Source organism: Aythya ferina, assembly GCF_964211825.1.
Source record: "Aythya ferina genome assembly, chromosome: 19".
In the NCBI taxonomy this organism is placed as follows: domain Eukaryota; kingdom Metazoa; phylum Chordata; class Aves; order Anseriformes; family Anatidae; genus Aythya; species Aythya ferina.
Window position 1 is genome coordinate 12,565,821 of NC_140309.1, and position 12,397 is coordinate 12,578,217.

The 12,397-nt window shown below is 59.2% G+C and overlaps 1 protein-coding gene across 8 annotated transcripts in view; it reads left to right on the forward strand.

Moving 5' to 3' along the window:
• Window positions 1-12,397, forward strand: part of RAP1GAP2 (RAP1 GTPase activating protein 2) — a 76,769-nt gene that overhangs the window by 8,651 nt on the left and 55,721 nt on the right. For 4 of the 8 annotated variants that reach the window (XM_084492832.1, XM_084492828.1, XM_084492829.1 and 1 more), the window contains one exon: window positions 8,865-8,900. The exons of 1 other annotated variant lie outside the window; for it this stretch is intronic. In XM_084492832.1, coding sequence (XP_084348958.1) covers window positions 8,865-8,900 — 36 coding nt within the window. Of the gene's footprint in view, window positions 1-4,877; window positions 4,993-6,390; window positions 6,437-8,864; window positions 8,901-12,397 lie in introns of those variants that run through there. 3 more of the 8 variants (XM_084492836.1, XM_084492837.1, XM_084492838.1) reach the window with 2 other exon arrangements.

Consider the following 12,397-nt stretch of genomic DNA (forward strand, 5'->3'; position numbering starts at 1 on the left):
ACCGGCGGTCTGTGTGGTGGCATGGGTCTCACCTGATTGCAGTGCTGTGGGCAGTGCCCGTCTGCAGTGAAGAGCGGGGCCGGGCGCTGCTGGGACACACCAGCTGCCGACGTGCGCCCCGCGGGGAGCTGCCCGGGCCACCGGGAGCGTGCCTGGGGCAAGCTCTGGGCTAGGGGAGGGCAAGCTCAGTGCTGCTGCAGCTGCCTGCAGAGTGATGCACTGAGTGGTGGCTGCTCGGAAGAGCACTTTAAAGCCACGTTGGTAGAATGGACGACAGGGCACCGCATCGCCCGGGGTGCAGGGACGAGCCCCTGAGCTGTCAGCTGCAGGGAATGGCCTCAAAACCGTGGAAGCTGTGCTGGAGCGTGGGCTGTGCCGAGTTGTGTGGGGCCTCAGTGCCTGCAGGGACGAGACCCGTGGGGCTCCCCCTGCACTCCATCTGCTGTCCACACGGGAATGGTGCAGGTGGAAAGCGAGCTCCCGAACCCGGCCCTCAGCACCTCCGTCCCTGCCGGGGCTGGTGCCCTGTGCCCCAGCTGCATGGCCGGGGGTGCCGGCACGGCCTCCATCTCCCCCTCCGGGCACTTGCAGCGGGTGCTTTCTCCCTGTTGTCTGTTCCTTAGGCTGGGGGTACTCCAAACAGAGCGGCCTTGTTAGCGTGTAAGAAAGGCAGCCACTCATTTACATGCTGAACTTCCTCTTTGTTTTCTGGCCAGTTGAGCATTTTGCTGGGAATCGGCTCTGCATTTCGGTGTGCGTGTGTGTGCAGTTGTTGCTCTGTTTTGCCGGCTGGTCCTCCCAGTTAAGCCCCAGATGTAATGAGCCTTCTCTAATGAGTTTAACAAACGGGTTTTAGACAAACAGGCTGCACGGCTCCATCCCTCCCCGGTCGCTGCCTGCTGTTCCCCACGAACAGCTCCGTCTGACCACCTCAACGAGCGGCCCCGTGGCTGCCGCAGGTGCCGGTGCTCCCCAGGGGTCTCCGTGCCCGGCTGCCTGGTACCAGAAGTTGCCTCGGGAGGACGAGCAGCGCTGCCCCCCCGCTTGCAGTTGGTTTCGGCAGCAGCAAGAGCGCCGTGACAGCTGGTTAATGGTGCAGACCTGTGGGCTATTGAGCAGGAAACAGCCTCCTTGAAAAGCAAGGTTTAAAACCCTGTCTTGTGGGAAGCTGCTGTTCTAGGCTTTGAGTTCCTCTCTTCATTTTACTTTACCACAAAGGAGAGAAAACGCTGTTAAAAATACTTCATGTACTGAGTCAGAATTAATTCGGACTCTGTTTTCTTTTGCTGTGTATATCGAGGCTGATGATATGCACAGCGTGTTCTTCCTGCCAGGACAAAATCTAATATTTCTGGGTGCCCACAACCTTCCTTAGAATCATAATGGAAAGATGAATACCCTCAGTGCACCGCATACAATATTAAAACACTAATGATGCAATCAGTCTCTCTTAGCCTGAACAACAAAGGGAAGAATTATGCTGCCCTTCCTGGGCAGAACTCGTCTCTGGCTGCGTGGGCTGTTTGCTGCCGAGGCGATGCCTGCAGGGACGCGGTGCCAGCCCTGCCCTGCCCGCGCCGGGTGCTCGTCCCTCAGCCGGGTAGCGCTGTCCGTGCTGAGGAGCCGTACAGGCACCCTGTGCTGCCTCCCGAGCATCTCACCAGCGGTTGCAGTTCCTATTTTTCTATTTTTTGTATCTAAAATCTGGTCTGCTCCTAGCCTGCAGCAGCTGCTGGATCACCCCTCTGTGGGCCTGGAGCAGCTGGTGGGGTTTGAGCCCCACGCTGCAAAGCACCCTGCAGGCTGCAGCCCCGCCGCGAGCAGCGCGCAGCCACGCTGGAACCGGGCGGCCTGGCTGCTGCGCCCCCGTGCTGCTGTCCCCGGGCCCCTCGGACCCAGGCTCTCCATCCATGAAGGTTTTTGGGCTGGTGCTGCACTGAGCTGCCCCCTCCACGTGGCTCAGCCCCGATGGCGTGGCCCCTCCACGTCACCACCCGCAGCTGGGCACCGGGGCACAGCTCCATGGCCCCGGGAGGGCTGCCTGCTGCGGCCATCGGCTCCAGCGTGCTGGCAGCATTCTGCCTCTTGTAAACAGCCCCACAACCCCGCAGTTTGTGCTCATAAAGCTTTAATGCCATGCACTTGTCAGCATGCTGTTATTACCGCAGCCTCTTGCTCCCTCCCCTGTCTTGCTCCTTTGTTGTGCTCGCTTGGTGTGCACGACGGAGCCACCCAGAGCTCGGGCACCTCCTGCCCGCGAGGCCCCCGCGGCAGCGAGCAGATGGCAGCGGCTCCGGGGGGGCAGGACGGGGAGCGTGCCAGGTAGCTGCGATGCCTGGTGCGCCAGGAGAGCTTGGCTTTATTCGTGTGCTTGTTAACAACTTGATTCACTGCTGCCAGCTGCACAGCACCTCCCTCGTCCTCTCCAAAGGCAGGGGGCAGGGACACAGCGCTCACGGCCTCAAGTGTGGAGCGGAGCAGATCTGGGCCTCGGTGGTGAGTCAGGCGCGATGTGCTCTCCTGGTTTTGTCAGAGACCCCTTGGGAAATTTTAATTTTGTCTCGTGCAGATGGTACCAAGGAGGCATCTTCCCCCAGGCTTTTGTTTCCTAGATTTGGCCGATCAATTATGATTTGGCTGCATCTGCTCTGAAAGGAGGAGTTTTCTTTTTTTTTTCCTCTTTTTTTTTTTGAGCCCAACTGTGTGAAATACCTCGGAGGGAAGAGGCAAAGCAAGAGAATGAATGTCACTGCAGACAAACTGCTCTGGCCATGCTCCAGCAGGCGACACGGCGCTGGCAGGTGCCTCGTGCCTCCTGCCTGGGGCAGGCGCTGCTGCGGTCCCGCTCCGTGTGCGGGCAGCGTGCTGCGGGGGCGCAGGATGCTCGCGGCTCCGATGTGAGGTGGTTGGAACCGGGTGGCTTGTTGGGGTGACTCTGAGCTCTGCTTGGCCCAAATGCCCATTTCTGTGTATCTGCCGGAGTTGATTTAACTGTGAACTGCTGAATGTAGAGGTCTCTGAACTAATATTCAAAAAAATTGATGTGTCTGTTGCGGGCCCCCCCCGGCTGCCCGGCGCTCGCTGCGCCGCTTCCCTGCAGCCCTCGCTGTTTACGCGATGCCTCCTACGGCTCTGAGCCAGCGAGTTCACACGGGGACTGAAGTGGCAGGACGAGATGCAGTAATTGGTGCTTCCAGCACTGCAAGAGCCTGCTTTTAAATGAAGAGCCGCCTGCTTTCCCTTGCTTTCCAAGCTGTTTCTGGTGTGATGTGACTATAGGTTGATGCTTCCTATCACTGCTGTCGCTACCTGCCGCTGCACCGGTATTTGCAGGGTGTGCTGGAGCTGCTGCAGCTGTGTTGTGATGCACTGCAGAGCTCAGCCATGCGGGGAAGCTCGCTGCTGCTATATTCAGGCGTGGAAATTGTGAGCAGCTCGGGAGAGCTGGGCAGAAATCCACTGGTGTATGTGTAAGAGACGTGACCTAGGGGAAGCTGAAGGGAACAGCTAACGTTGTGCTGCTGCTGTTGCAAAGCTTTAACGTGGAGTATGAGGTTGGAAGCAAATGTGCTCCCCACAAATGTGTTCTCCAAATGCTTCATGGTACCTAAATTGCAGCATTCAAGCAAGCAGCATATTTTGGATTTTTTTTTTTTTTTTGTAAACGTCCTTAAGAACTCTAAAATGCAAAGGATTTCCATCATATTTCATCCCTTTCAGGAGAGATTGCTGTGGGCTGGAAAGTGGGAGTTGGGATGGCTGGATTTCAATCCTAGCTTTTTCCCTGGATGTTCTTTCTCTCTCCAGCCCCCTAGTTCCCCCTCCTTTCACACATCAGACAGAATCCAAATGCCTCTCGATGTAATGCTATCAGGTGCTTGGAGGAGAGCCTTACTGCCAGCAGCCCCTGCTGCCCAGCCGCCCCAGGCCGAGGGGATGCTCCCTGTGAGCACTGGGATCGTGCTGCCTCACTGCAGTGCAGGATGGCTGCTCACATCCATGAGCCTTAGTGCTGAGGATGGGGAACAGGCTGAAAGGGGCTCGCTGCGGGGGCTGTGGGTGCCCAGGGGCCGTGGCACAGCCATCCATCTCGCCTCCAGCACGGGCTGTGCTGCTCCCGCTGTGCCCGAGTGCTGTCGCAGGACAGTCGCTTGTTTTCTTGGGACTTTGTAATTTATGGAAGCTCCGACCCAGCTAGAGGTCAGCATTTGCATTTAAATGGCTTTTCCAAAGCCTGGTTGTACAAAGACTGTGTTTTTTTTGGTAGTGGTCAGGCTGCAGATGCACACTGCGGTTGTACTGGAGCTGGTGAGCAGCCCAAGGAGAGAAAACCCTGGTGGCAGCTGCCTGGTGGCCAGGTGGAGTGGGCTGGGACAGCCCCCGTGGGTGGTGCTGCCACAGGGCGGGAGCCCCTGGCTGGGCGGTGGGAGCTGGGGCAGAATCTGCTGGGGAGCAATATTCCACTAGAGGAGAGGCCGTGGGGTTTTTGGTTCCTCAGATTCAGTGCTTTGGGTGGGATTTCCCATGAGCTGCAAGGGTGGGTCAGGATCCCCCGGTGAGATGACCCTGCAGCTCCAGGGGCAGCAGGTGTGAAAGCCGCCTGTGGTCGGGAGGTGTTGGCTGGTGCCTGTGAGCAGGACGCCCTGCACCGGGCCCGCCGCGTGATGCTGAGCGGCTCTCGTTAGGAGAAATACGATATTTGCAGCGTAAGGTTGTGAAAAGCCTGAGGCCAAAAACAAAAACAAAAAAAAAAAAAAAAGGAAATGACTTTTTCTGGTGTGTGTGTGCATGCGCCTCTGTGAGGCGGCTGACCTGGAGGCATCGGGGTCCCCCGCCCTGGCGCAGCAGGCGCTGCCAGGAAGCGCCGCGGTGGCCGTGCCGTGCGGGCGTGCTGCCGGCCCTGCTGCGTGCCCCTGCCCGCGGCACCCGGCGGTGCCGAGCAGCCACCATGTTCCACAGAAAGCGCAGCGTCTCCTTCGGCGGCTATGGCTGGTGGGTGGCTTTCGCTTCAGCACCCTGCTCGCTCGCGGCTTTTCTTCCCTCTTTGGCTTCTCCGGGGCCATTCGGGTGAGGAAGCACTGCGGGGCCCTGCCGGCACAGCACCATCGCTGGGCAGGACACGCTTCTCCTGGTGCCCTCAGGGAGCCCAGCGCGGCACCAAGGGGAGGGTGCTGTGGTGCCCGGGAAAGCGCCCGTGGGGCTCGTGGTGGGTGAGCACTAGTGGGCACGGCACCCACAAGGGCACCCCGGGGCTCTCCCCTCTCCTCCTGCCCTGCTGCTGCCTGCCCTGTCCTGCCCAGGCAGCAGTGCCTGCAGCCACCTCCGGCACCTTGCAGCCCATGGAGTGCTCCCACCTGACTTACAGGAGGTGCCGGGGCCGTCGCTGCCTCCCCTGGTCATCCCTGCACCTTCTGTCCTTGCACAGAGCACTGCGGTGGCCACTTGCACCCTGAGCTCAGCAGGGCTGTTTGGTTTTTGTGTCTCTTTTTCTCAGAGATGTATTGATCTATAGGGAAAGATTTTAAGAAAAGGGCACTGTTCTTCCTCTGCCCTTGCTTCACTTTTCCTAAAATATTTTATGCCTGTTCCAAGTTTGTGCTGCATGGTTAGGAACTGAAGGATGCACCGACACCGTGGGGGTTGTTTAGCCGTTGGCGGTCGGGCAGGAGGACGTTCTCCCTCGCCGTGCCCGGGGGCTCTGCAGGCTGCGTTTGGTGGCTGCCCGCTGCCGCTGGCTCTGGGGCTGGGCAGCCTGATAGGCACCGGCGGTTTTGGGAGGAGCGCTGGTGCCGGTGGCTTTTGAGCTGAGCTGCCTGAAACGTTCTGGGGGAAATGCTGAGTAACTGAGATGGGGGACGGCAGCAAGATCGTCAAGTGTCGGCAAAGTCGTCTGGCAATGTGTGTGCCTTAAGTCGAGCATTTTGCTGGATTTTTTCTTTGATATAAAGATTGGAAGAAAGCGCTCCAATTAACTTGCTTGTAAATCAGTTTTGTGAAACTTGGGCTCGTTTTGTGGTGCAAAGAAGCGGCAGCTGCTGGGATGCCTGGCCCATTGCCACCGCCTTTTGGAGTGCTGGCTCTGGAGCCCTGACCACGCTGGGCTCATCCCTCGAGCTGCCGTTTGCTGACCACTTCCTCAGCTGTGATCAAGTGGCACAAGTGCAGACTGGAGCCCTTAGCTTCACCTTTGCAGGGTGTTTGGAGTAATCCAGGCTTCGTTTATTTGTTCTCTTTCTCTGCTTTGGCAGTTGCAGTGAAGAGATAACAGCTAACCAGAGTAACACAGGAAAAGTGTCATCTGCTGGCTGTTACGCGGCGCTGCTGCCGTTGGAGGATGGAGTGCTGGCTGGTGGGGGAAGCAGGGTGCTGACTTAAAATATATCAGGATCGGGTTCTGCAAAGCCCTATTCCCCATGTGCTGCTGGGAAGGTCCCAGGTGAGGTGGGCAAACGAATTCCCAGGGGTCCCCTCGGGAAGATGCCCCTCGCAGTTGTGTTCCCTGCAGAGTGCCCGTGCCGTGCCTGGAGCTGGCCAGCTCGGAGCGCGTGCCGTGCCGCTGCCTGCAGCCGCAGCAGGGGGCTGCTGTGTGCCTGGGGCAGCCTCTCCTTGCAGCGTCCCCCAGCTCCGCACCATCCCGCAGCCGCTCTGCAGGCCTACTGGCAAGGCAGCAGCCTGCCACAGCCGTGTACCTGCACCTCTTCATCTTCTCACAGTCATTTCGGGTTTGCGGCCGACACGCCCTTCCTGTGGAAACCTGGTGAATAAGCACGAGAGGTGGCCGGGCACACCCAGGCACCTCTTTCTATGGGCTGTAGTTGCTATTTCCAGCCCCGAGCTGCGTGTGAGTTGTTGTTATTTTTCTCTCTGCCGGCTGCATCCGTTCCCACGGGGCCTCGGGAGCGGCGTGCCCGTCCCGGGGTGGCCGGGGCTGAGCGCGGTGCGGAGGTGGCGCTGGGCATCCAGGGGCGCGGTGCCGCGGTCGGTGTCGCCCCACCAGGTGCCAAGCCGCTGGCTGGGGCTGCTGCCGGGGAGTGCAGAGCCTCGGGGGGGCTGCTGCCGGGCTCTGCGCCCCACCGCTGCACGGCTTCGGCCCCTCCGTGGGAAGGCCCAGCTGCGTCAGCGGCTCCATCCTCCTGAGCTCTGCTCCTGGGTCCCGGGGGGGCAGAGGCGCCCCGAGCCCTGTGCTGTGGGGAGGAGAGCCGGGGGTGTGCGCTGTTTCACATCGCCCCACCTCGGGAGGGGAGCGCTGCGAAGGGCCTGACCACGCTGCTCGCTCAGTTTAGTCATCTCGCAACTGCGGTTTCCCCAGCTGAGGGTTTTCTTTCTTGTATTTTTATTTCTTCTTCTTCTTTTTTTTTTTTTTTTTTTTTTCTTCTCCTCTCTCCATGAGGCAAAATAACAGCAACTGATTTTTCTTCTCATGCTTCCTTCCTGACGGAACCCAAACCGCTGGGCACAGCCCTGCTGCCGGCACGGGCCCTGCAGGAGCCGTCCCCGCTCCCCTGTCCCCCAGCTCGCTGGCCCCGTTACAGAGCTCAGCAGCAGATACCTCACAGCAGCGTGCTCAGTGCTCAACCCCACCTAATGTTCAACAAGGTCTGTAGGCAGGCTGGTTAAATATTAAGCACTAGTAGCAGCCGACCTGGGTCTGTGTGTACGAGCGGCAGTGTGCCAGGTCTCTGGAAGCTGTGAGCACAGGCAGATGTCGGTGGGGGGCCTGCAAGGATGGCAGGGGCGACAGCTTCAGTGTGTGCTGCGGGCGGGGAGCCTCCTGCTGATCCGTGTGCCTCCGGGCTCACCCGGTGCTCCTCAGCCACAGGGGAGCCCCCACAGGTTTGGGGCTCTGCCCCTGCAGCGGACCGAGCAGGGCAGGGGCCAGGAGGTGCGGGGAGCGTGGTGGCTGTGCCCACGGGCAGTGGGGACGTGCCAGGCGGGACCCCCGGTGCCGGCACAGCCCAGCCTGCGGCAGGGTGCAGGGGACCTGGCCCCACTGTGCCACTCTCCCAGCCTGGGAGCAGGGGGAGGTAGGGCTGCTGGTGGAGGGGAAAACGCATTTCTGCGGCCTCGCAGCATTTTCTGTGATCACAAGGCAGAAGCCAGTAATGTTCTGTTGGGTTGGTTCGGTTGGGTTTGTTTTTTTGGTTCACCATGTAGCAGACAACACAGAATTCGCAATTACTGCCAAAAGACAGAATTTTGCATTTTGAGACATTACTATGATTTGCATTAATTAATATTAATATGATTTGTAACCATAATAATTCTGTGGAGACAGGCGCTTATTACCAGTGCTAAATACAGAGGCGATGCGGCTCGGGATCCAGCCGGGGCTGCCCTGCGCTGCTCCAGCTCCAGGCTCGGGGCAGCTGCGGGCGCTTGCAGCCAGTGCGGGCACCTGGGCACGAGGTGCGGGGCTGGGGCAGCGCTGCGGGGCTGGGGCCGGACCTGTGCTCGTGCAGCGGGGCAGCCCAGCCAGCTCTAAAGGCCGTGTGCCTTGCTGCACCTGGAGTCCTCACCCCAGGGACCGTGCTGCTTGTGAGGCTGCAGGGCTGAGCTGCAGGGTCTGGGGCGATGTTTGGGTGCACCTGCGTTGTCTCAGGTCTGTCTTCATTAAATCTGTGCTTTCTGGGAGGCTGTGGGGAGAGCTTGGATGTGGGTAAATGAATCTGGGAGTGCGATGGGAGAGCCAGACCTTGAGTAGAGCTAAGGGGGAAGTACAGGAACAAGCTGGCTGGGGAGGCAAGGGGATGGGCTTTGTTCCTTGGGTCCTGAGGTGAACGTGGACACCTGGGGACGGGTCCCAAGGCCGGACAGCCCGTGTCTCTGTGCCATCACAGTAACACGCTGCTCTGCTCTCTCCCCAGGATCGACAAGACAATGCTCGCCAGCCTGAAGATGAAGTGAGTACCACGCTTTTCTCTTATCAAGCCACTCTCGTGTGGAATGCATGGTGGCCAGCGATGGCTTGGAGCAGAGGGAGGATGCTCTGCCCTTAAAAACCAAGCAGCCAGCCAAACCTACCCCCGTACACGGGGCAGGCTCGGGGTGGCTGTGCCGCAGGGGGGGCTCAGGGTGCCAGCCCCACGCTGTGCCTGTGCCTGACCCCACGGCACCGGCCCAGGCAGAGCGGAGCCGTGCGGGGCAGAGGGCAGTGTCTGTGCCCTCCGTCTGCCTGCTCGTGGAGCTGCTGCTGTGCACGTCACACAGCCCCTGCTCCGTTAGTGTAAGGTGATGCACGCAGCGAGCAGTTCTGGTGAACAGGATGATGTGAGTGCTGTATTTTTAGCGGGTTTAAGGCACGCGTGGTGGAATTCACAGGGCGTTGGGCTTGGAGGGATGGGAATGGGAGCTGGCAGGGCAGGCTGCTGGCTGCGTCGTCAGCAAGGTCTGGGTTTGCTCTGGTTGGGATTTGGATCTCGCAGTCTGGGGAGGGGGCAGCTCCTGGTGGGACATAGGGTGTGCGGCGCCCCTCACCCTGCTGACCCCGTGGGCTGCTGGGGGAGTGCTGGCTGTCACTGCAGGGGGCTGCTGCCCGTCCCCTCGGCTGCTGTGAGGGCAGCGGGCAGCGTGGCTGCGAAAGCTGTGCTTGTTCCAGAAAATGAGCTTGAAGACAGAATGTGTTCGGAGTGCAGGGTCTGAGCCAGCTCCACCCAGACAGCCCCTGAGCACCCCAGTGACTTGATGCTTTGCCGGGGAATCGTCTTCTATCAGTGCAGCCGTGGCTTTCCTGGAGGTTTCAGCACTAAAGGAAACACCCTCCTCCTGCAGCACCAGGGATGCCTCTCACGCCGCGCCCTGCCCGTGCTGTGCCCCCCTCCTGCTTCCCGAGCCAGGGATTTTCCATTGCAAGCACTCCTGTGGCTCCCAGCGCTGTTAACGCTGCTGTGTGCTAATACAGAAATATTCTGGCCAGGCCTCCCTCGAGTTCAAGGTAATACGCGTGGGTAACTGCTCATGCAGTTTCCCTTTATAATCATTACTTGTGCAAATTATTCATTAATGGAAAAGTATACAGAAAGCCTTCGGGGACCTGCTGCTTGAATAAGCCTGTAAAATGCCCTTTGTAAATAGCACAACAGAAATGCTGTTACTAAGCTCATTGCTCAGGTTTCCACTGAACTAATGAGAAGTTTAAATCGACGTTTACAGCTTTCAGGAGCGGGGGGGGGGGCATCTTGGTGAGTTTTCTTTTTCCCATGGTGCTGGGAAGGATTTAGCTGTGCCACGCACACCGCTGCCCTGATTTATTTATTAATTTATCTATTTTTCAGGGCCTGTGCAGCAGTTCTGCTGCAGAAATATGTTTGAACTTCTTTGCCAAACGTGTGGGGCAAACGCTGCCTGCTCAGACTGTGGTGCCAGCGCCCATGGTGTGCACCGCAGCTCCTGCCTGCACCGGGTGCTGGGGTCCATCCCTGGGAGAGGTGGCGAGGTGTGGGGTGCTCGGGGGCACCCATGGCTCTGGGGAGCTGCAGGGCTGGGGCTGTGCTGGGAGCTGTGCCTGAGCAGCTCGCAGTGAGCTCAGTGATGCTCAGCCCCGGCTGCTCCCCGCTGGCACTGCTCCTGCCTGAGGACAGCAGGTATCTGGGGCAGCTGCTGATGTTGATTTTTTTCCCTACATAATGCGTTTTTGGCGATAGCAAAAGATCTTTGCTGCTGAAGTGTGTCACCTGCCCCCAAATGCGGATATGACATAACGCAGGGCTGTGCAGGCTCGAGCACTCGCTTTGTTTTCCACGCTCGGCAATGCGACATCTGCCCGGTGTCCCCTCTCCCGATGCCTCCAGTTATGGCCGGGGCCACATCAGCTCCTGCTGTCGGCTGGGAGAGGACCTGGGAGCTGTGCTTCTCCCCCAGGGGTGTGGGGAGATGAATTTTCCATGGGGGAATTGATTTTTGCATGTCTGCAAAGCCTCTCGGAGCACGAGAGAGGAATGAAAACACTTACTTCAAAGGCAGGGCCGAGAGATGATTTTAAACGCTCATGAAATGCTGCTGGAGCCTGGCTGCGGCCCCTGGGGAGCGGGGGGTGCCTGTGGCTGCACGGGGAGCCACAGCCCGGCCCGGCCTGGCCTCCTGCTGCAAGGCTGAGCTTGCAGCCAGGAGCCGTGCCCTGGGCTGCTGTGTTTTCCCTTCTGGTCCCGGTGCTGTCACATGCAGAAAACCAGTGCCCCCTCCAAGCGCTGAGCCTTCCCGTGGAGCAGGAGCTCCTTTCCCCAGGTCTGGTCCCTGTCGCCAGCCCCAGCCGCGTTTGCTCAGCTGAGCGTCCCCTGGAGCTGTTCCATCCCCGGCACTTGCAGCTGCTGCTTTCCACAGCCTCTTAGTGCTTCTGCTTTGTGGACAGATTGCATCATTAAATGTTTCTGTAATTGGGGCCCAGCCAGAGCCACGTTAGATATTTGTAAAAGCCCTTAAAATAAATAATAAAAAAAGTAGTTTTGGTTTTCTAACGCCCTCTTTTTATTACTGCAGCCTTCTGGCTAGGATACCAGGCGTGGGCAATTTTCTCTGCTCTATAACTTGTTAACAAAAAGACAAGCTGCTTCCTACAAGCCAAGGAGCACTTCAAGAAGCCTCGTGCGTGCTGCAAACATCAATATTGACTTGTGGAAGGCTGGCGGAGGCGGAACAGCGAGTGGCTGCTGGTTGTGGCCCAGAGCCTTTGGCTGCAGAGGGCACCCTGGTGCAGCGGGGTGCTGCGGGGTCCCCACCATGGACCCGTCACTGCCAGCTCCTGGGCAGCCTTCCTGGGGCAGCGAGACCCCGTGGGGAGCACCAGGGCGGCTGCGTGTCCCTGCGTCCCCGCGGCGCCGGCGCCTGGTGAAACCGAGCGGGGCTGTGGGGCTGCTGCTGCGTGTGGCGTCTGCTGGTCGTGATAATGAACTCACACACACAGGTGGCACCTCAGCTTCAAAGCAGTTCTTCCCTCTATCTTGCTCCTTTTTATTTTTTTTTAATTTGGTTTTCATTAGTTCCTATGGCAACCATGAATATGTCTGAGGGACTTGAAACTGGAGAGCATGAGTAGACATTGCAGAGGGGGAGCATCGGAGGAGGAGAGACTGATAGCCCTGGCATCTTGGCCAGGGATTCGGTTGTCCTAATTCTGGTGAAGGAAGTGCTGGGACGTACCTGCAGGTACAACTGGCGAGCAAACGCGCTGCAGAAGACCGAGCATCCCTGTGCAGCGGGGGGCTCTGAGCTGCCGCCTTCGCTGCTCAGCCTCCGCAATGCCCAGGAAGCTGTGGTGAGTGCGGGACTCGCTGTGCCCCGTGCCCGGCTGGCTGTGCCCTCCTGGCCGGCAGCTCAGCTCGCGCCGTGCCCCCGCCTCGTGCCGCAGCCCCGCTGCAAAGCAAACCTGGCAGCGGGGCCCCGGCTCTGCAGAGGCTGCTCGGCG